At 39.1% G+C, this 25136-nt stretch overlaps 1 protein-coding gene across 1 annotated transcript; it reads right to left on the bottom strand.

The window, feature by feature from the left end:
• Nucleotides 1-3013: 3013 nt before the first annotated feature.
• Nucleotides 3014-20361, bottom strand: DDX18 (DEAD-box helicase 18). Its single transcript, XM_017500218.2, is given in 15 exon segments — nt 3014-4813; nt 6254-6431; nt 6719-6775; nt 8273-8386; nt 9038-9190; nt 9547-9708; nt 9940-10079; nt 12788-12902; nt 12988-13187; nt 13303-13403; nt 13754-13889; nt 15255-15398; nt 17496-17717; nt 17720-17758; nt 20256-20361. Coding segments are annotated over 15 exon segments (2010 nt in total). The 3' UTR covers nt 3014-4670.
• Between the last annotated feature and the right edge of the window lie 4775 nt (nt 20362-25136).

Here is a 25136-nt window from a genome sequence, read left to right as displayed (position 1 = left end):
TCCCCTGTGCCGATGCAGGGAATGGTAGCAAGCAACCTAGACATTTTACCACAAACAGGGAGAGAGAAACCAAACCTTAGCGGTTATTATATCCTTGGGCTAATTATGAGCAACAAAAAGCCACTCTGAGTAATTTAAAGGGAAACAGAATTAATTGAAAGGATATGAAATGGTGGCAGAACTAGGCTTGCAAAATAGGCTGGAACAAGGGCAGGTGCTAAAGGGCAGGACCCCGGCCAAAGTCATGGCACACTCAACGTGGTGTGAGTGTGGTACTATGCTGCCTGGTGCCACAGTGGGGGCCACCTGTTCCTGATACAGCTGCCTCTGGACCCTGGCTGAGAAAGCTGCTACATTTACTGTTTCTGCTCCTGTTTTATTAGTATCTAATTCAGTTTGGGCAAGCGTATGTGATTGGTCAAACCCAGGTCACAGCCCCACTCTGGCTGCATGGGAGGCATTTCTGCCTGTCTGATGGGAGGTGATCTCAGCAACCCACCAATATTTGAAAGGTATTGTCTCTAAATAAAAAGTTGGATGGGGGTCTGGCATGGTGGCTCATGCCTGTAATTCCAGCACTTTGGGAGGCTGGGGCAAGCGGATCACCTGAGGTCAGGAGTTTGAGATCACCCTGGCCAACTTGGTGAAACCCCGTCTCTACTAAAAATATAAAAATTAGCCAGGTGTGGTGGCACACACCTGTAATCCGGGCCACTCAGGAGGCTGAGGCAGGAGAGTTGTTTGAGCCCGGGGGGTGGAGGTTGCAGTGAGCTGAGATTGTGCCATTGCACTCTAGCCTGGGCAACCAGTGAGACTCTGTCTCAAAAAAAAAAAAAAAAAAAAAGTTGGATACTGGATAGCCGCCCCTCAAAATAAAATGTTTTTGTGAAAAACACACAAAAAATGTGTTTTTCCCTCCACAGGAAAGTGATCATTCAGTTAGAATTTTCCACATTTCCCTGTATTACAGGTACAGATGCTGGGTCCCAGAAGGGAGAATGGTTTTTTTCTCAAAGACATGTGGCCAAGGCAAATTGGTTTAATCTCTGGCCCAACACCAATGGTCAGGGAATGGAGCGCTGTGGAGGGATCTGGAGGCTTTGTCTGGTGCAAGGAAGTATGGGTTCCATGGAAGCTAGGCTGTCCTACTTCTTCCCACCCAGTGCATTCAAATGAAACACAGCTGTTTCTCGAAAGCCCCAGCCTGTCTCTCTTTTAGGTCACCCTAGTTTGTGAATGACTACAACATACTAACACCCTTTCCTGTGCTGGGCACCTTCACTTTGCAAGATGAGAGCAGAAAACATTTACTAAGTCTGTATGGATTCTAGTCTGGTTGCTTCCAAACCTAGCTGAGCATGAGCATCATCTACATACCTCTGCCCTGGCAAAAGCCTACTAAATCAGAATCTCCTAGAGATGGGGCAAGATAATCATAGTCCACTAGGACCCAAGGACACAGGATTTCTACGCTTAATAAAAATAGCCAGAATATTTCTCTGCATCTGTCACATGATTTAGAAAACAATATTGCAACTGTTTATGCCTACCTTCTCTAATTTGTATCCATCTTAAGAGGGATCTGGGCATATTCTTCTGTGTCCTCTGCAGAGTTTATGACATCTAACAGGCTTGTATGATGAATTAGATTATCCAAAGGCAACTACACTGTTGTTGCTGCCACCCAACACTAAGTGCAGCAACCTTGAAAACAGCATTAATATACTTGACAGCTACCTCAGGAAGGTGCTGCAGGACTGGACCACTTTCCAAAGCCCAAGTCTGCTCTTCAGAATTCCAAGAGATGCAGACTGCTAAGAAATCCTGGCTGTGTGCCAAAGCCCAGACGGGCTCAGGATTTGGGATGAGCCTCTGTACCTGCTGCTGAGTGGCAGCAAGGCGTTCATGCAGGATGCACAGAGGCAGCTACCATGGACAGAGCACTGAGCACCAGGGCACTGTCCTGAGCACTGGATTCTTACCATCTTCTGAAGGAGGTATTATTACCTTCACTTCACTCATGAAACAGGCCCTGAGGTTGGTAAGTGGCTCAGCTGAAATTTGAATCTAGGTATTCTGGTTATGGCGCTCTCACTTTTAACCCCTTATGCATACTGTTTCAAGTATCTTGTTTTATTATACAAAGCTGGCTGAGGCTAAATAAAATTTAGACATAGCAATGTCATCTCTTGCAGCCCACAGAACCCAAAGACTTACCTGCATGAAGCGATATGCATGGCTCCCCCATCTCACATTCTGCCTTCTAACCTTCATGGCTGCAGCCACTTAATCCCACCTGTCAAATGCCCACATTTGCCACCAACTGTGCTCTTAGCACAGAAGCCTATGAAGTCCTTACTGTGTATAAGCCTTGCAGACGGTGCTGCTTTCACTCACTGTACATGATACTAGTAACTGGCTCCTTCGTATCTGAACCTGGCCAGGGTGGTCAGGTCTGGCTGTCTCTTGTCCCTAGCCTGGACCATTCTGCCACTACAATCATAAACAGCACCCAGCAAGTACAGTTCTCCTTATTCTCCAGGGATACATTTGGACCCCCAGTGCATGTCTGAAACTGTGGACAAGACTGAACCCTCTATAAATTCTTTCCTATACATGACAAAGTTTATAAATTGGCACATTGAGATTAACATAAAACAGTTACAATATATTATAATAACAGTCATGTAAACGTGGCCTCTCAAAGTAGCTTATTGTACTGTACTGAGCTAGTCAGACCACAGCTGACTACAGGAATGGAGATCATGGATGGGGGTGCTAACGAACCTGAATTAAGTTCTTATATAGCAGGGCCAACCTGTCCACTTTGTTTATATGCTTTTCTCACAAAACCTCTAGAGACTGACTCATAATAGAGGTAAACAATCTCAAGACCAGTAGGAGCACAAGATATACTGCAACACGGACAGCCAGTCTAGCACAATCAGGTAGGTATCTTGAACCTAAATCCTGGCAGACCAAGCAAGGGTCAACAAAGCAGCCATAAACAAAATACAACATGAGGTAATTATTTAATGACACAGGAAAATACCATGTTATGAAACAAGCTGGTTACAAGCAGTATGTAGATGACTTCATTTTTGATAAAAAATTTAAAAAGCACAAACATGCATATAAAAATTAGATTATGTACAAAATATCAATAGTATTTACTCCTGCTCAGTAATTAAATATTCTTCCCTTTGTTTTTGTCTTTTAAAAAACATTATTCATTATTTCGGGGCCGGCGGGGGGGAGAAAAACATGATCCTGGAGAGTTATTAAACACCAGGAAATAGGAATCCAAGAAGCCAATCCAGGAGCCCAGCAGTCAAGGTTCGAGGCCCAGGACAGGTCCAACCAGGCTGATGACAGCCAAGCCCAGAAATAGAAGATTGTTCTTTTCTTTTCCTACTGGAATGTTCCTTACCAAACAGTTTTCTCTACATTAGATGTTAGCACTTCTTACATTTAATGGGATCCTATGATTAACTGGCACAACAGCCAAATGATGCTAGCAACTTTGGTTTTGAATTGCTACATAATGTACTATTTTGTAGTTATACACTATACAAAACACACCAGAAATCAAGTGCTCCTATAACAAAAAACCCATCTGACTAAATCACTGACTTTGCTGTTGTTTTTTTTTTCCCTAACTTTCATTTTCAATCTTGATAGCAAATGTATTTTTTGTTTCATGGCCTGAAGAGGTCATTTTTCTCGGAAAGAAGCTAACATTAACGTGTGCTGGGCACTGTCTGATAGCTTGGTTCTAAGTCCAAGGAAGTTGCCCTTGTCTTCTAAGTACTCTACAGAGTAAAAACGCTTACCAAAATCCAAACCATCTTGAATTAAACAAATCTGAATGAGGAGCACCACCGTTCTTTGTGCGTTTTTAGTCTTTGCTGTTACCAAATGAAGAAATGCAGTACATTACACCTCTATTGATGTAAATAAGGCTCAAACATCTCAATTTCACCCTCTTCCTAACTCCTTCCCATTGAATGTTGACTGCTAGTGACACTTTATTGAAATTACAACCCATAGCTTTTGCTCCAAAAAGAACGAAACACCTAAGAAAAGCTCATTGCTTTAAAATCAAGAATCTATAAAAGCAATGCCACACTAATTCTAAGGTGCTTTTAAGCTCTTTGCTCTTTTATACTGCAGCATTTTCAGAAGGAGTCATGAGATACTGTCAAGGTCCAAGAAATAACTAAAACCAAAAAATAACCTGCAACTCTTTCTCTGCATTACCACTAGCTGCCCAGTACGCTAGGTCACCCTTACAGCAGTAAGAGCAGCAATCCATGCCACAAAAATCTTCACCAAACAAGAAAGTACAAAAAGAATTATATTAAAACAGTAACATACATTTGTCTGTTTTAGGGAGGGATATTTAAAATTAAAATATTATATAATCATAAGAAAGACCAGATATTCCTTGCTCTGGCCTTGGGCAACCAAGAAAACAAAGCCTGTTTTGTATCTCAAAAATTAAAGAGAGACTTGATAGAAGTAACAGTGCTCAGTGCTTGCAACCCAAGTTAATTTATACTCTTGTTAGGAAGTCCAAATTCTAAAGGCTACAAAAATTCTGTTAAATCAAGGGGTAAAAAAAATTCACTTTAGGACAAAGTTATGCACGATGAAAGAAAGGCATGTCTTCAGTGAGAGAACTGCCTACTGTCGGATGATTTCTTGCTAATATGTTTAAAGATTTTGGACTTTTCAACTTTTTTGGTTTTCTGATAGCCAAATCCACCAACGCCTCCTCGCTTTTTCTGCTTGCCTTCATTGCTGTTGACGTCTAGAAGCAAACATTAAGGAAATCAAGTAAAAAAGATAATGAACTCCAACCTAACATCCACACAGGGAAAAAACCAGCACGTACACTATTGTCCCTCCACAACCCCATTCTCAACAATGAAAATGTGGGAATGCAGGCCTATGCAATAAATTTCCAGAAAATTAGGAGTGGCCAAATGACTGTAGACTAAAATGAGCAGGTATGATTTTAAACTTCAGTGTGTAATAGTCATCTTAATTATTTCTTCCACATAGTAAAATTCATGACAGTGAACAGGGATTTATCAGTGTAATCAGGAAGTTTATAGGAGCACATTAAAAAACCACCTCCTGTGTCAAAACAAGTGACTATCATTTCTCTTTGGAATTAATTTAGGAATGCCTGAGTCAAGGAGCTGCTCTTCCTTCCACAGGACTTGACATATATTCATTTCAGCTGACATTTACTCAATGTTTACAAATGGAGATGGTAACCCAAAATTTGGTCCTCTAAGGCCGGGTGTGGTGGCTCATGCCTGTAATCCCAGCACTTTGGGAGGTCGAGGTGGGCAGGTCATTTAAGGTCAGGAGTTCAAGACTAGCCTGACCAACATGGAGAAACCCCATCTCTACTAAAAATACAAAAATTAGTTGGGCGTGGTAGTACATCTATAATCCCAGCTACTCAGGAGGCTGCGGCAGAAGAATTGCTTGAACCCAGGAGGCAGAGGTTGCAGTGAGCCGAGATTGTGCCACTGTATGTACTCCAGCCTGGGTAACAAGAGCAAAACTCTGTCTCAAAAAAAAAAAAAAAAAAAAAAAAAAAAAAAAAAAAAAAAAAAAAAAAAAAAATTTGGTCGTCAAGTCCCCTCAGAAGTTACTACCATGGCACTAACGCACAGGCCTCATTTCAGCGGCTGTTTCTTCTTCTGAAAGGCAGAAATTATAAATCACAACTGAAGCAACTGGAGGTACTCCTTTTGCCCTTTATCATAAGTAACACCTTTTGCTGAACTTGCCACTTTCTTGTATAAAACTCTTCAGGGGCTCTAAGAGGATTACAACTCCTTGAAAGGTCTCATCCTCTCTTTAGCTTCAAAACATCCCATTCACCTAAGTACCCTGCACAGTGTGGCCTCAGCAACCACCGTGTTTTGCTATGTTACTTATGTTTCTGCCTGGAGCGCACAACTGCCTGTCTCTCCTTGTTCTACAGTCAAATTTGTCTTTTGAAGGCTCAAGGCATTATCTGCCTTGTCCCTATAACCCCATCCTAATGTTTAATACCCACTTGCCCCACCCAACCTCTATGTCCTGTGCTAGCACAGACACTGATCAGGACAAACACTGGAGCCTCCAGTCTGAGACGGAACATATACCAATCTACTGCAAAGCCCAAAATGCCCCTCTGTCAAGCTTTTGTTCCTCAGTTCCAAGATAACTTGATTAAAAAAAAGGATACTCAGATCAACAAAAGGAGGCACCTTGAAACCAAATGACAAAGCAACTTGAGGCAAATTTAAGTTATTAACATTAAAGATCTGTTTCAGAGAATGGGAATCATAGGCGCGTATGTACGACTTATATGCTTCCTGGGATGACTTATGAAGAAAGTAGTTCTTTTCAATCAATTTCTCAAGCTGAAATGGAAAGAAACACGGGTTTTAATAAACAAAAACAAACAAAACCCTCCAAAACACCAGATTTCAAATATCCTAGAGCAAAGTCACTCCATAGAAAACATTTAAGGAGGGCACAGAGTGGTGGTAACTAGAACAGTAAGAAACCTTACAGACAACAGTCCAATCCTCATTTTACAACAGGGTAGACTTTATAGGACACTGACTGCCCAATAAACCACTACAAACACAGGGCTGGAACAAGGTTAAGGTTCTTGCTTACTCACAAATGTTTAAAAATCACATACCTGGGACTGAATGTCAGAAATTTTAGACCAGGAAAAGTCAAATTCACTTAATGGAACCTAGAAACCGAAAGTATTAAGATTAGTAAACCAGGATGATCAGCATTCAGGTATTGGGTACTGAAGATAGGGAAGGGTGACCAGGCCTATGGAATTCCTTCAAGACAGACAGGAAAATGTGCTTTTCCTAGTCTCCCAATGTTGGTGGGAAAGTTTCATCTTTGCTCTGCTGAGTTAGGCAATCTGTACTTCTTTCTTTCTGAAGGGCAAGGAATTGGACAGGGATCGAGTCAGTAAAGCACTTTTCTCTAAGAATCTTTACTATCCTGACTGTTTGGAACCATGAAACAGCCTAAGGCTTCTACTCAAAAGGACCATCAGCCCCCTTCCTCCATGTCAGAAGATGGTCCTAATACGACACAGCCCTGTACTGAGGCTTGTGACACTACAGGTCATCATGACCACAAACTCCTACAGGGTGGATCTGTCATCAGTTATCACTCATTAGATAACCATAAAAGCAACGGGCTTATGCTAGGTGCTGGAGAATAGGTGCCTAAGTCCTGGATTCTGCCCTTGGAGAGCTTGTGGTCTTGTGAGGGAGAAAGGTAAGTAATGAAATGTCAACTTGATGAGCACCTGTTCTGTGGGAACAAGGAGGAGGGCAGGAGATCAGAGATGGCTTCCCAGCAAAGACAGAGGCTAGTTGAAACCAAGCATTCTGGAGAAAGTGAACAAAAGCTGTAGAGAAATTTCAGGGCACTGCCTGTAGTTGCAGGGTAGAGGAAACCTATCGGTAAGACTATGCCAGAGAGGCCATGAGGATGCAAATGTCAGGGAGGAGAAGGCCTGCTACGCATCCCCATGGCTTAGCAATGTAGAGGCCAATTAGGGTTCTGATGGATTCAATTCCAGTGTGACACTACAAAGCTAAAGCCAAATTAAGCTGGCTGGGGACCAAGAGGGAGGTAACTGGCAAGAATATAAACCATTATTCCGATAAGGCAGACTGAGGAAAGGCAACAGACAGTAGCTATCCTGCAGCAAGGGGTAGAAGAACAGGTTTAAGGTTAAGGTTACTTTTTGCAGTGAGAAATTTGAGATGGTAAAGTGCTAACTGCAAAGAAGAGACTGTAGGCCAAGAGTTGATGAATAGGAGACAGAGGGCAGTGAAGGAGGCAGAGATTAGAGTGAATGAGGATTCCCCACTGTATCACACAAGGTAAGAGGAAGGAAGGGGAGCAGAAGCAGAGATGACTAGGTGTGAGGGAGCTTCAAAGGAGTGGAGAAGGTTTCAAAGAGGCCTGGAGGGAATGGGAGAGGAGAGGCTGGGACACAGAGGCACTGGTGAGTAACAGGGCTAGAAAGCTGAGTCACGTAGGCAATTCCTTCTGTTTTCACTTCCTGGTCTAGAAGTACATAAAATCTTACTTAATTGCCATCAGAAAGGTTGTAATAGTACTGTCCAAACTCAAGACTCCTCTGACGCATGTAGAAATGGTGCTTGCTAACAATCCCTACACCAAGAGAAATCTTTCTCCAAGTAAAGATCGTTACCTTGGATTGTTTCAAATAGCGAAGAAAACCCAATTCTTCTGGACGCAAAATGAGCAAGGCATGCCCTCTCCCATTTAGGCCTCTGGCTGTTCTACCCACACGATGAATATATTCCTTTGGTGGAGAAAGAAAACCTGAGTTAACACAATGACTTCCACATGAGCGAGCCCATTTGTGTATCTGCGTCCTGAGTATGTGCATGTCTGCACTGGGATGGTGCACTGGGATGGTGCACTTCCACGGGACTGGGCCACACCCCACAAAGCAGGGCAGCAATCCCTCTGGTGCACAGCACCCCCAAAGGGTAACAGGCCAATGACTGAGGCCAAAAAGGCTGGACATGATGTCTGCATTAACAGTGATCTAATAAAATAAGTATTATGCATGCTTCGTCATCAAAATGGCTTTAATCCATTGTTTGTTAAAAATACTTCTCAATGAAGCTTATTCTACCACATATCCAGAAGCTTATCTACTTCCTTAAGCAATTTTATTTCCTTCAGACATCTGCTGTTCCTAAGAGATCATTCCAAGGATCTTATTTTCATAACTTAAGTTCCACTGATACTTTTAAATCCTCTTGCACGGCCCCTTTGAGCCCTGAAAAGCCTTAAATACTTATCAACACCAGAGGAATACTGTAGTCACTGTATAGTAGGGATAAACCTTTCGAATGTGGAATGCGGTTTCTGTCAGGCAACTAGGAGAATAAGTGAACTCCTTAATGCAGAGTCATTCTGAATATACCCCAAGGACGCCAGTTACCTTAGGGTCATCGGGGGGGTCATACTGAACAATCCAGTCGACTTCAGGAATGTCCAGTCCTCTTGCTGCCACATCTGTACACAATAGTGTTCCTGAATCTGCATTGCAGAACTGGAAGAATGTGGTTGTACGCTTATTTTGCTTTTGCTTTCCCTAGAATTAAATAAAAACATCCGTAAGAGCTGGAATGTTAAGGTTGTCGCTAGGAAGTCTAGCAGTAGAACCCCCAAATTGTGGAATTGTTACTCTATTTTGAGCTCATCCCTTGGCCTATGTTCTATTTCCCGACAGTTCTGCAAGCCCTTCAAGGAGGATGGTGTCTTGTACTCCTTGGAAGTCCTCACAACCCTCCACACCCAGCAGTGCTCCCCACGTACAGGGTCCATCACCTAGTGGTGATCTAACTACTCAGAACAATATTTGGAGGAGTGGGCAATAACTCCAATCCTACAATCTCTAGGATTTAATAAGCATACCCTGTTTTCAATAAGCTCGTTATAATCACTTACATGAATGGCCAAGACGGGCAAATCAATATAATTCAGCAACTCATAGTGGTATTTCACGGACATACAAGATGAAAAGAAGACCATAAGTTTCTTCTTTCGGTTCTTCTTAAGGAATGTAAAAAGCAGAAGGAATCTCTTTTCAGAAGGACAAACAACATATCCCTAGAAATGGTTCAAATAGACAGATACAAATGAACCAAGTGGACATTTTCCATTTCCTAACTTGTATAATTTGATCAACAGCACTGATAAACATAGTGTGTAAACTGTTATGCCTCACCTACAGCATTTTAAAAGTTCATTAACCCATTTGCTTTCTGAATGATCCTTCCAACAATTACATAAAAACACCAAGTAAGTTCCCTAAAGTTTTCAGTTACTGATAAAAAGTACCTGTTCAAGACCATCCACTGTTGCATTAGCTTTATCATCATCAACACCAACATACAATGGCTCCTTTTTCAGAGAAATCCTTGCCAGGTCTTCAACTTTTCGAGTTTGGGTGGCAGAAAAGAGCATAGTCTGTCTACGTGCTGAAACAGATACATATAAAAATAACCCCAATCATTTTGGGACTCTTTACCATTGCCTCACCACTACAAATATTCTGGGTAGAGATATCAGAAATGGGAGATATGATGTCTCTACAGATTCTACAGATATTATAAAAGAGATTCTATAGCTATTTTAAGAGATTCTACAGATATTATAAGAGATGCTACAGATATTATAAAAGAGATTCTACAGATATTATAAGAGATTCTACAGATATTATAAAAGAGATTCTACAGATATAATAAAAGACATTCTACAGATATTATAAAAGGTAAAAAAGTTATAGCATGAAACACTAGTCTATAAATCTGAGAACGTAGATGAAATGGACAAACTCCTTCAAAGACAAACAACTGAAGAAAATAGTAAAACTTTAAAAAGCCTTGTGTCTTCTAAAGAAATTTTACTTAAAACCTTCATGTAAAAAAATTCCAAGCCTAGATGGATTCCACTGGTGAATTCTATTGAACATTTAAGGAAGAAACATCAATTATTCATAAACTCTCTAACAAATTAAAGAGGGGGTTTATATATCAACTCATTCTTTGAAGTCAGTCATTACACTATACAAAAACCTGACAATGATATTACAAGAAAAGAAAACTATGGATCAATATAATTCATGAGCACATATGCAAAATTCAAAACAGAATTTTAGTAAAGTGAATTCAGCAATATATAAAAAGGATAATGGATCATAACAAAGTGGGTTTATTCTAGAAATGCAGGTTGGTTCAACATTTGAAAAATCAACCAATACAATTTACTACGTTAACAAAAGAAGAAACATGATTATTTTAATAGACAGAAAAAAAAATCTGACCATTTATTTCTGATTAAAAACCTTCAGCAAACTAGGAACAAAAGGGATCTTCCTCAATCTGATAAAAGGCATCTATATAAAACCTGCTGCTAACTTCATATGTAGTTAATGGTAAAAGATTGAATCCTTTCCCCTAAGATCAGAACCAAGACAAGGATGTCTGCTCTCACCACTTCTATTCAGTATCATACTAGAGGTTTTGGCCAGGGCAATCAGGCAAGAAAAAAGGAATTAAATAAAGAGGTGAAACTGTCTTTATCTGTACATGATTGCCTACAGAGAACATCCAAAAGGATACAGGCAACTGGCAAGTCATACTGAATAATCATTCAGTACAGGATTAACTGTCTTGCTAGATATAAGAACAATATAAAACTCAACTGTGTATATATATGTGTGTGTATATATATACACACATACACACACACATATACATATATATGCAATGAGCCACTGGAATTTGAAATTTTAATTAAATAATCAGGAATAAATATGACAAAAGATGTGAAAAAACCTGTATCCTGAAACCCTCCAAATATTACAGAGAAATAAAATACCTCATACATAGAGATATACCTTATTACGGTGGGTTACATGACTCAATATTGTCTTCCTCCAATGATCTCTATTCAATAAAAATCTCTATCAAGATTTGAGACTTTTTTGGAGGGAAAGGGAGAAACTGACAAATCAATTCTAAAATTTAGAATTGGACAAAAATACCAATTCTAAAATTTAGAATTGGACAAAAATACCAATAAAAGGACAAAAATACCACAAACTTAAAAGAGAACAAACTTGGGGCTAACATTACCTGATGGTCAAATCTTACCAGGAGGAACTGGAACTTTCACACACTCGTCATAGGAATGTTAAATAGTATAGCCGTTTTAGGAAACATCTGGCAGTTTTTTAAAAAGTTAAACATACACGAAACACATACCAGCTAGGCCACTCCTAGGTTTACTTAAGAGAAAAGGAGATATATGTCTCTACAAAGAATTGTAGATGACTGTTCACAGCAACTTTATTTGTAATGGCACTGAACTGTAAAGAGCAGAAACATCCATCAGCAGCTAAACGGACAAACTGTCATATTCATATAGTGGAATGCTACTGAGGAATAAAAAGAACTACTGATACACATGACAGCAAGGATGAAAATCAAAAGAATTTACCGAGCAAAAGAAACCAGACCAAAATCATCAAAACAACACTGATATAAATTTCCAGAAAATGCAACCTAATCTAGTGACCAAAAGCAGATCAATACTCACTTAGGGAAGAAGTATGTGTATAAGGAGGGTGGGAGGGAGAAACTGAAAAGGGGCAGGAAGAAACCTTTGAGTGTGATGGACATGTTCATTTTCCTGATTGCAGTGATGGTTTCACAGTGGTAAACTTTTCAAAGAATGTATCAAATTGTAACTTATAAATGTGTACATATGTCAATTATACTTTGATAAAGCTTTGAAAAATAAATTATATAATAAATGGGACCACAGTCTTAGTTATATCCAGTTCATAATGCTGTAAGTACCATAACCAAGGTATGTACAAGTAAGGCAACAAATGTACAGCTACGTGAAGGATGTTAGATGTGGTAAGAATAGTCAAGAGGTGGAGGACAGGGCCTAAGTTAAGTCTGTTTAACGTTCATTATAATTTCTAAAACAGTAAAACTACATTAAGTTGTTAATAAATTTGATGCTTGTATTCCAAACTACCTTTCAGGTCGATTGGCACAACCACCTCACTTGGCTACGGTAAAGTTCTGGCATTAGTGCAGTTTTCCTATAGGAACAATTTTTATCTACCTCCAACAGATACTTTACAAACCAAATCCAGATGCAACCTACTTACTTGGCAAAAGTTTAATAATTTGCTTTAATTCCTCTTCAAACCCAACATCCAAGATACGATCAGCTTCATCAATAACCAGACACTGCAGGTTCTTATACATAAACCCTGGGGTATTCTAACAAAACAAAGGACAAAGAACAACAATTAGTTGTCAGTTTAGGTTTCATATAAGGCAATGGGACAAGCACTGTATCTCTTACCTGCATATGGTCCAGCAGACGGCCTGGTGTGGCCACAATGATGTTGATCCCATTAGCAAGTTTCTGTGCTTCAGCAGATCTGTTACTGCCACCCATTATCAACCCATAGGTATGCACGTGGTGAGTCATTAGCTCCTTAAGAACACCAAAAGTTTGCATGGCTAGTTCTCTAGTAGGTGAGAGAATAAGGACTCCCGTTCCTAAAAATGACATATGGTAAAAGTCTAACTGTGGTTGTCACCATGAGTCCATAATAGCTACAATAAACTTCTAGCTAGTGAAATAATGGCAGATATAAGCATACTAAAAGCTTACCATTCCTGGGCATGAACTTTAACTTAACAATGAGTTCAACTGCAGGGATGAGAAAAGCCAGGGTTTTACCACTGCCTGTTTTTGCAGCTGCTAGAAGATCCCTAAATATTAAAAAGGGAAAGGAAGAAGACATTTAATCTACTCATTTATGATGTACTACATACACATACTTTTGGCACTAAGGCTAGAACATGAACAAGACATCTACATTGATAAAATTGATCACCTGGGCTACATATGGAAATTATAAGTCAGAACTGTGCTACAACACAAATGAACACCTTTCAAACATTGTCCTTCAAACATCAGTAATTAACTAAAAGCCTTTCATGCATGATAGATACATGACCCAACATATAGTACAAAATCAACAGAATACACCGGTATGTTCTTTATAATCCTCTAGTTCTAAAAATAGATGCCAATATCTAAGCTTCAGTGTTAATCATACCTGCCTTCCAGAAGTGGTCTGATACTTTTATGCTGAATTTCAGTCATGTTTGTAAAACCCATTTCTTTTATTGCCTTCAGAGTGTTTTCATTGACAAGATTACATAGAGAAGCAAATGAAGTATCCTCAAAAGCTCCTACACAGAAGACAATTTATCATTAGCAAATTTATCTTTTTTAAAAAGACAAATATTTTAAAAAAGTACTGCTATAGTTGCCTAAATCTGTTTTGCTTAGAAAAGCTTCCTAAAGTAAGAAAAGGCTAAACCTTAATTATTCACGTGACACTATCAAGACCGTATACCTTTCAAGTTTCTCCATTGTTAATGGCTGTGTGATTTATAGTCCAGAGCCCATAGCATAACAAAACGAAGGGTGGAGAGGAGGTATAACCGAGGAATTTATACAAAATAAAAATACTAAGACAAGGAAAATAATGAAAGAGTCCAGAGGTAAATTAAATGTTTAAGAAATTTGATATAAAAAGTGAAAACACTGAGTATTAACAAAAACTGAATGTAAAGTCAATAAAATAAAAACTTGTTAATCTCACTCCGACAAGACACAGAAGAATCAGATACAGCCACAGAATGTTAGGCTGAACCTATGTATCAAGTACTATAGTGATTCTTTCGCAGAAGGCATCAAAATCATCTGGGGGTTCCCCACACTCCACATACCCAGGGTGTAAACCAATGACTCTTGATTTTGGCATTGCTGACATTTGAGCTGAATAAATTCTTTTTTGTGGATGCTATCCTATGCATTATAAGCTATAATGCAGTGTCTCTGACCTCCACTCACCATATGCCAGCAGACTGCCCCTAGTTCTGAGAACCAAAAATGTCTCCTAGGCTTAGGATGATCGATCTTCTCGGTAGGCTAGGGACAGAGAAGGTTCCTGGGAGTCAGGACTTTGAGTGCTAAAACTGGAAAAGTTCTGGGCAAACCAGGATGAGTTACTCGTCTTTGGGGGCAAATTTCCCTGCTCAAGAGCTACTGCCAAAATGTTTGCAATTTGGATTAAGCAGATCTGGGATTGAGCCCTCAACATTTTAACAAACCAACCACCCCAACCAAACAAGCAACTGAAGCAACTCCTAGACATACCTGGTAAGAAGGAGTGAATTCTAGTAAACTCGACTTTACAAAGGAGCAATGGCCAAAAGAGGTTAAATTGGTACAGGGCCAATGATTTTCCTATTACAACACAGAATGAGCCTTAGAAAAGGACAAACCAAAGAATCCCAGAAGCTGCTTGTGTGCATATAAAATATTTAGTGTCAGAAATGGACAAAAGAAAAAAAAAATAGGGAACAAAAGGAACTGAAACACCACACAATAGAAGATGAAGAGAAAAAGCAGCAGAAAGATAAAAAAAGCTTCTTGTTGGGAGTTACTTTTTCCAGGTAAACTGAAAGTTACAACTGAACTTCAACCTATAATCCTCTGAGAGGCACATTTTAAAGAAGCTATGTCTAGAAAACTTCCTGGGCATTTACCTGTCAGTCCCAGGGGCAGGCTGGGCACCTCACTGTCATCTTCATCATTATCTGGCTTTTCCACATTATTTTCTGTTTCTTTAGGAGTCTCGGCACTTTCTTCTTCAGATTCCCCTTTGTTTTCAGTTTTTGCTTTTTTTGTATCTTTGGTTTTAAAAGACAAAACCCCCAAAATTTTTTTCTTAAAAAAAAATTCCAAATGAGATCAACAAAACAGAAGATCTGTGATGTAAAGAGGTATATTTTCAAAAGCTATATTCTGTATTAATTTGTTAATAATTCCATTTCATGAAAAATGATAATCGAAGGTACAGAAAGACTTGGTGACAAAACTTTTTAGGCTTCTCAATGTATTATACATCTCATTTAAAACCTTAAAAAGTTCAACTAAACAGTACAAAGATACTAATTATACGTTTCACACATTCCACTGAGGGGAAAAAAAGCACATCTGATTAACATAATCCTTAAAAACTCATTATAAGCACTCATTTTTTCCTTCCATGCCAATTGCTATTAATCAAAGGCTCTTCATGTTACTAGAGATAGACTGTAAAGTAAGGGCAGCAATCCACTTGCCTGGCTGACCTACAGTGGACTGTTCCTTGGCTAACAGTGATGAGGGTGAGAGAAAAGGCAGGGTTTCCTAGCTTCTCATTTCTACATTCACAACTTTCACATATCCCCAATTGCCTTTTCAGTCCTATCTCACTTCTCTTTTGAATGTTCAACTCTGGGTCAAATGGATTAACTACATGCTGGGCTTATATAAAAATATATGGCAATTAGTGATGTTGGAAAAGAAGTGACCTAGACCAGAACCCAGGACTCTCTGTAGCTCAGGACTGGTCTCTTCCTTGTATCTTATGACCACCCTTCCAGGAAACAGTCAACTCTGGAGGATCCACAAGTTCAAAAGCCATAGATATCTTCAGCTGGTTTCCATGGCTTGTTTTCCTGGGAACGGTTCTTAAAATTTACCCATAGGTGGCTGGGTGTGGTGGCTTATGCCTGTAATCCCAGCATTTTGGGAAGTCGAGTTGGGAGGATCACTTGAGCCCAGGAGTTTGAGACCAGCTTGGACAATGCAGTGAGACCCCATCTTATTAAAAAAAAAAAAATTACCCATAGGTTAAAACTCCCAGGATTGTGACTCAGTGCTTGAGAGCAGAAATAATACCACTTCCTTGGGCATACTCAAAACAAGAGCTGTGAAGTCAGTAATTTTAGAACAGGATTACAATAACGTTCGTTTGTAGGCATCATGAAGACAGTCACGCGTGTTTGGAAAAGTTCAAAGCTCCTTTTTAAAGAAAACCCGTATTTCAGGTAAGATACATGAATAAATGTTCTAACTGAGGTGCTGGCAAACTTTCTACAAAGGGACAATAGTAACTATTTTAGGCTTTGCAGGTCATGTGATCTCTGTTGTCATAAAGACAACCCAATGGGCATTACTATGACCCAGTAAAACTTTACTTACAAAAATAGGTAGGAGGGATAGTTTGCTGACCCTTATCCTGTCCTACCTTGAAATCTCTGCTTGTATAAATCTCAATTAAAATGTCCATTCTTTCATGTGAGCTTACCGCAATTCTATCACCTTCAAAAAATAGTCCTTCCTTTTTCTTTTGCCATTCTTAGCACTTAGAAATTAATGATCTATTTATTCAGAAGTTTCCTACTTTATATACTTTGTAACTAAGACTCCTTTCAAAGGGAGAAATTTATGGTAGGAAAATGGGAGGAATCAAGCCAAAAATAAAACGTAACTTAAAAGAATCATTACAGTAAAGTCCCTTAATACAGAAAGGTCTGGGAAGACAGATCCTGCTACTAGCCTAGATTTCTTTATATTAGTAATTCTGCAACTCTACTTGTAAACAGGTAGAACTATAATACTATGCCATAGTATGTTCTGTTTATCATTAAAAGCCCAGATGACTGCCAAAAAAAGAGAGAAAATTTCTAGAACTCTAAGAAGAGTCTTTTCTGAGAGTGAGGTTTTCTTCAAGGTTACTGAAACTAAAAATATATTCATCAAAATTTTGAGAAGAGTTGAAATGAACTCCCCACTTCTGCCAATGAAATGTTTCCATTAGCTACCCAGGCTCATCTCTAATATTCTGGTGAGTACAGAGAATTCTCGTATGTCATGTGCACACAAAAGTAATAGAAAGAGGAACGATAACTGTCTGTGAAAAACTAAATGACTGAAGTTCAAAGACAATAAATACCCACCAGGCCCAGCATCATTCACCATTTTTCTCTTTTTCTTCTTCCTTTTCTTTTTTGATTCTGAATTGGGAGACTGCATTGCTGCTTCTCCGTTGGTTAACACGATAGATTTCTGGGGAGATTTTTTAACTTTTGTATTTTCCACTGTTTCTTGAGACATGTCTCCATTTTCAGCTTCTGATAAGCCCACGTTTATTGAATGTTTTGATTTTGTATCCTTTTCGCCTCNCCATTTTCAGTTTCTGACAGGGTCAGATTTGAGTCTCCTGTTTAAATAAACAAAACATATGCTGTGACAAAGAAGAAGTTTACTTAGAAACACTGAAACGCCAAACGAGAACTTCCATGGCTTCCAGACACGAATTATTTAGCTTTTCTTCTTCTTCATGTAATTAAAACAACTTACAATTTTATGGTGTTCCCATATAGGAAAAGTAAATTATCTTAAAGAAAAAATACTGGAAAAAGGAAACCTATATTGATTTCTTAACTTCAAAAGACCATATCTCTGACTTTAAGGAGTCTAGGACAGAAAAACTTCAAGGAGGTCAAATATTTAAGCAGATGAGGTCAGATAATAGCAGTTACAAAATAAACCTAAGTATGTGATAAACATATGATTAACTGATACATTGAAAAAGACATTTACAACTCATTCACACAAATACTATTTCTCATGCAACTTCAAAATATTCAGCCCCAACTCTCCTAGGCTGCAGTGGGTTGAAAATTCAGTTGATAAGACCACTTATTTGCCCCAACATTTATCACACACAAATAAAGTAATGCATACACAATGACATTTCTGTGAATTAAGGACAACACATATAGTGGTTCCATAAGACTATAATGGAGCTAAAAAATTCCTTTTACCTACTGCCATCGGTTGTTGCAATGTTGTAGTGCAACATTACTCATGTTTGTGGTGATGCTAGTGTAAAGAAACCTACTGTGATGCCATTGTATAAAGTAAAGCACACATAATTATGTACAATACATGTGATAACAAACACCTATGTTGCTGGTTTATGTATTTACACTTCTGATCATTAGAGTGTATTCCTTCTACTTATTAAAAAAAAAAAAAAAATAAGAGTCAACTGTAAAAGAGCCTCAGGGAGAGACGTATTTTAGAAGGCACTGTTATCATAGATGTCAGTTCCATGCCTATTGTTGCCCTAAAAATCTTCCAGTGGAACAAGATGTGGAGGTGGAAGACAGTGATACTGATACATTTTCAACAAAAAGCTTAAAAAGAAAAAAAAAGTAACAGAAAAAAATCACACAGAATAAGGACATAAACTCTTTGTGTACAGCTGTACAATGTGCTTGTGTTGTCAGCTAAGTGTTAACAGTCAAAAAGTTAAAATTTAACAAGTTTATAAAGTAAAAGTTATAGTATAAGGTTAAGTATTAAAAAAATAAAGTGTAGCCCAAGTGTACAGTGTTAAAGTCTATAGTAGTGCACAGTAATGTCCTAGGCCTTCACATTCCGTCACCACAAAAAAGGTGTACCATTTTTAAAATCTCTCATGTCATAGTATTTTTACTGTACCTTTTCTATGTTTAGATATATTTAGCTATAAAAAATATTGATCATTGTGTCACAATTCTCTCAGTACAGTACAGTAACATGCTGTACAGGATGACAGCTTTAGGAGCAACAGGCTATACCACGCGGCCTGGGTGTATAGTAGATTTAGGTTTGCGTAACTAGACTCTACGAAAGTTTGCAAAACGACAAAAGCCCCTAATAATGCATTTCTCACAATGTATCCCCTCTCCTGTTATGCAATGCATGACTGTACCTAAGAATGTCCTTACCAAAGGTTCCCCGTTTGTATATTGAAAAAGATAAAACGTAACCCCACCTTTTGTTCAAATTTACTTACATATACACTGAAAAGTAGTTAGTAATGCTGTATTATTATTCTATAGGAATTAGAAATATTAGAGAACTTCAAAACATATTCCTAAATTTCATAAACCTATTGCCTCCTGCAGAGTTTTTTTTTTTTTTTTTTTTTTTTTTTCCCCTTAATGTCTGTCGAAAACCAACCGGGACAAGGCACTGTGCCTCCAACCTTTCCCTCGGGGAGTTTATATCTTAACCTGGACAATAGGCTAACACAATTACTTCAAGATTTGTGGTCCCACTGTCAGGACACTGGGACTGGAGACCAGGCAGGTACGAAAGGTGACATTCAGGTAAAATCCTTTTCATTTAAGTCACTGTGCAGGACACAAATACATAGAAGCTCTTGGGAGGAAGTGCTACGACAGCATGTGGAGGTGGGTAGAGGAAGGCGATAGCATCAAAGCAGCTCTGTGGAAACAGCGAGACGGGCTTTTGGGGAAAGAAATATGGGAATTAAGCAGATGTGAAAAGTGGGTGGAAATGAGAAAGTTCCATGGAGCCTAATCGGAAATGAGGGATGAGGTGAGGTGAGACTTCCAGGTAGGAGGTGAGGGAATCAAAATGTAAGGTGAAAATGCAAAAGGCCGGGTTAGCTCCAAGCCTGGAAGGGAACCGGGAGGCCTCCTGCTCTAACGCTTAGCAAACTGCTCAGAAAGGTCAGGAGCAGCGCTGGAGCCACGCAACGAGGGGGCAGCAGTGCGGGTCCCGAGTGAAGGCTGCTTTTTCACTCTCCCCAGTCACACACGCTGCAGGGGAAGCTGCCTCCGTCATACAGAGCAGCTGGGCCCCCGGTCGCAGGGCTCCCGCGTGGGGCTCCTGAGCCACCGCGAGTCGGCGAATCTCACCCTGCAACTTTAAGTTCCGCTGCTGCAACTTTAGGTTCCGCTGCCGCAATTTGAGGTTCCGCTTCTCGATCTTCCTGCGCAGGAGTTTCATCGGCAGGTGAGACATGCTGTCCAAGAAGTGCGTAGACCACCGCGCCACTCAGCACATCGGCTCAATACTCCGGGCTGACGTTACTTCCCTTCCGGCAGCACGTGCGTAGCTCGGCCAACCGGAAATGCGTCACAGGAATGCTGGCACCCCTGCGACACGAAAATGCTCCGGAGCAGAGATGCTTCCTGACGCGTGTACCGTGGTACCTTTGGCAACCAAAATCTTTGCGGCGCCCTCTGGAGAATTGGAGGCCAGGCTCTGCACTGGCTTCACGCTCTGCTGGTGCTAGTCTGAGCTTCCCGACTGCAGGAAGACTAAAGAAAGTGAAGGGGGAGGAGGCCTCAGGTAGTCCCCATTTTTATGTTCCTAGCCTTTTTGGGTGCAGAACTAGGGTTGGCCTTCCCTGGACCTGGGTTCCCTATCTGTGGATTCAAACAACTCTCCATTGGAAACATTAAAAAAAAATCAAAAATAATACAGTGTAATAAGCACTTTCATAGCATTTAGATTGTCTTAAGGTATTATAAGCCACCTAGAGATGATTTAAAGTATACCGGAGGTTATGTATAAGATAAATGCAAATATTACACTATTGTATATAAGGGTTTTGAGCATCCTAAGATACTGGTGCTCACAGAGGGTCCTGGACTCAATCCTGTGTGGATACCAAGGGACAACGCTATTTGGGAAACTGAATAAAATTAAATTATGTGTATGCTTTTGCAAACTTGTTTGGCCACTGCCCTCTGAAATACACTTTCTTTGTCCCTTGGTACGCATACACCCATAAGTATAACATTTTCCAAAATAATATTCTTGTTTTTCATTCTATTTTTCCTTCAATTCCATTCATTCCGTCCTAACTTGCTCTTTTTAGCTTACTAAAAATACTGATTGCCATGAATTTAAATTAACTTTACTACATTGATAATAGGTTGACTTCAGTTTGAAAAAGAGGTTTATGTATTCCCTAAGTATACCCATGGACCCTTCAGGAGTCTAGGACAGGAATTGCAATCTGGCTAGCTAACAGTCATCTTTTTTGAGATGGAGAGGAAGACGGGGATGCATACAGTATTTGTTTTTTTTAAGAAGTTGTTATCACCATTAAAACACTTGGAGATTTCCATAAAAATTCATATTTGTTTTTAAAAATTGGCCCAAAGCTCTCAAATTCTCCTTAACAATCACCAGTTTGAGCTGAACAACTGGAACAGTCAATGAAACCTGGATTAATTTGTTTACTTGGAGTGGCAGAACATGAGACTCTGGAGATTAGACATGATCATAAGGAGGAATAGAGAGGGAGAAAACTTGGGAGGGAGTTTATACAGAATGTGAAAGAATTGACTTGGAAATCACATTGGATTGGACTAGAAAACCAAGACAAATAATAATGTGCTAAGATTAAGTTGCTAATAATCAGGCAGGCTGAAGGATGAGTCACAAATGTAAGCAGACACACACACATACACACGCAAACATTTATCTCAGTGTAAATATATATGCCAGTTTAAATGTATGTGTGTGTATATATATATATATATATATATATGTTTATATATACACATATATATCTATTTCTATATCTGTGCACATACATATATATTTACATGATTATATATATGAGTATTGGGTCTATGACTTTGAAATAGATGTAACTGACATGTCTATATAGAAAGTGCTTAAAATTTATTATTTCCTTTATTTTGTAACTTAAATTTGTGGGGCTGAAATGTTTTGGTAGTAGTAATAGAAAGGTACTCCCTTTTTTCTAGAGTGTGACTTTTTCTAGCTCATAGTGAAGACTGGCAGTCATTTCCTCAAAACCAAAAAACCCCACATTTACGAGGTGTGTAAGACGTTTAGATCAGAGAAGCCTATCTTTTGAGGTGCATGGAAATACTTAATGTTAAGGATTGATAATCTTTTAAGAAATGTAGGTAAAGCTACTGATGCCAGTTCTTCTGGATTTTTAGAAGAAGAACGAGAAATTATAACTTCAAATCAACTCTCAAAATTGGGGTTGAGAGTTATTTTTAACAAAGTGAATTTCCAAGGCCACATCAGCAGTTATTCTAGCAAAGAAAAGAATGTCATTGGGCTGGTTACTCAAAAATTATCTGTGAGGGTGAGGTAACAGTCATGTGTTTCTGAAAATCCTATTGTTCATCACTACTGGAGCCTATCCTGGTATCTATTCAGGATATGTTTCAGTCTTGAAAACTTCTTGCTTGGGCTCTCTGTCACAGAGGTCTCTCTCTCCTCAGAATATGGTCATTTGCCATAAAGCAATCACATAATATTGTCATTATGCAATTATGTTTTGAGCATTTTTGTGCTAAGAGTGGGTGGTAGGCATGTGCTACATGCTGGGTATAAAATGGTGGACAAGATATACCTGGCTCACCTTTGTGGAGCTTACAGAGCTTACGTGGGGAAGACAGAAAATTAAACAATTATGGTAGATTATGTTGGATGCAATGAAAAGGAAGCACATGACAGCAGCAGCATCCTAGCCTGGGAAGGGGTGTGGGGATGGAGTCTGTCATTCAATACTCATTGTGCAAAGGCACTGAGCTAGCAGCAGGCAGAAGCAGAAAGGGAGTTGTCTTTTACCTCCTGACTAAAGATAATTAAATTTAACATAGAACATGTCTTATTCATGCTTTTTTTCCAGTTTCACTTGAGATCCTTAAACCTGAGACAAGTGTTTATAAAATAAAAAGCAGATTTGTGTAGATTCTTGTCATTCAAGTAAAAAATGTCCCACTTCACTGGGAAAACAAATCAATTTATTTCATCAACATCATAGAATTGTGAGCCAGAAATAACTGACTCATCCTCTCCAGTCACTGCATTAGGACTCTGGAAGTGATTTTCTAGGAACTTTCAAATGCTATTTTCTATAACGTTAACCACTCTGTCGTGTATTGTAGCTCAAATACTGCTATACTATTGTAAATAAGCATGATGTTGCCTCCTTCACATGACCTGACTTTGATGGGCCAGAGTCTAGTTCTGCATATTTCTACATTGTAGAAAGAAGATGTCTGGTGCTTAAGAAAGGTCTTCTTCAGTGAACTAATGGACATAAGAGTGAGAAATTATTTTAAAGAGCATCACCCACAATTCATGACAAGTCATTATTATTGCAGTGGTCCTAGAAGCTAGAGAGGATACAGAAACATATAATAGAAACCTTTCTCTCAAGAACTTTATTCACTTACTAATAAAAAAAAAATCATCTATCTGTTCCAGGTACTGTTTTAGGCCCCAGGGATCAGTAAGGGAAGGGATCAGTAAGACAGGAAAGGTCCTTATTTCCAAGGAGATTACTGCCTGTATAAGGGGAGACAGATATAAGTAAACTGAGTGGACAAGATACCTTTACATGAAGCTAGATGCTGGGAAGACATTACAACTAGACAATGCAGTATAATAGAGGGGGATGGGTGGGAGGGCAAGACAGCATGCTACTCAGGTGGGAGGTATTTTTTTGTGGAGACAAAGATCTAGGGTGAGAGAAAAGGCTGGCAAAGACAAGCCTTAATATGCTATTAGGTAGAAATTCAAGGGAACAAGAGCAGTTTTGTAGCCAGGTGACTAATAGGAGATTTGCAGGGGGAAAGAGTCTAGGGCTGGGTCAGGCTTGAGTGAATAAGGGGATGGTGAGTATGTTAAAGTGAACCGCATTTGACTTCTTTCCCTTTAGCTCAAAAGTCTGACCACCAATGGCCGAATCATAGACTGACTCTTACTTGTCTAGTATGTTGTGGAAATAAGAGGGTGGAAATGTATTTATCTTTAATACACTTTTTATGTGGAAAAATTTTAGACTTGCAAAAATTTGCAAAGACAGTGCCCTTTACCCAGTTTTCCCTAATGTTAACAACTTATGGAGCTGTGATACATTTATCAAAATAAAGACATTAACATTAGTAAATTACTATTAACTAAATTAGACTTTATTCAGATTTCACTAGTTCTTTCATTAATGTCCTTTATCTTTTCTTTGTTTTTCTTTATTTCTTCTTAAAAAAAAAAAGGGATACACCTGCAGAATGTGAAGACAGTATATAGGTATATGTGTACCATCTGGTTCAGTGTACCTATTGACCCATCCTCTAAGTTCCTTCCTCTCATCCCCCACCCCTCAATAGGCTCTGGCATGTGTTGTTCTCCTTTCTGTGTCCATGAGTTCTCAGTGTTCAACTCCCACTTATGAGTGAGAACATGTGTTGTTCAGTTTTCTGTTCCTGTGTTAGTTTGCTGAGGATGATGGCTTCCAACTTCATGCATGTTCCTGCAAAGGACATGATCTCATTTGTTTTTGCTGGATAGTATTCCATGGTGTATATGTACCACATTTTCTTTATCCAGTCTATCATTGATGGCCATTTGGGTTGGTTCCATGTTTTTGCTACTGTAAATAGTGCTGCAATAAACATGTGTGTGCATGTGTCTTTATAGTAGAATGATTTATAATCCTTTGGGGATATACCTAGTAATGGGATTGCTGGTTCAAATGGCATTTCTGGTTCTAGATCCTTGAGGAATCGCCATACTGTCTTCCACAGTGATGGAACTAATTTGTATTCCCATCAACAGTGTAAAAGCGTTCTTATTTCTCCACAGCCTTGCCAGCATCTATTGTTTCCTGACTTTTTAATAATTGCCGTTCTGACTGGCATGAGATGGTATCTCATTGTGGATTTGATTTGCATTTTTCTAATGACCAGTGATGTTGAGCTTTTTTTCATATGTTTTTTGGATGCATAAATTTCTGA

Source organism: Cebus imitator, unplaced genomic scaffold (assembly GCF_001604975.1).
Source record: "Cebus imitator isolate Cc_AM_T3 unplaced genomic scaffold, Cebus_imitator-1.0 Scaffold264, whole genome shotgun sequence".
Classification (NCBI taxonomy): Eukaryota; Metazoa; Chordata; class Mammalia; order Primates; family Cebidae; genus Cebus; species Cebus imitator.
The sequence above is the reverse complement of the archived record's forward strand: the minus strand, read 5'-3'. Positions and strand labels throughout refer to the sequence as shown.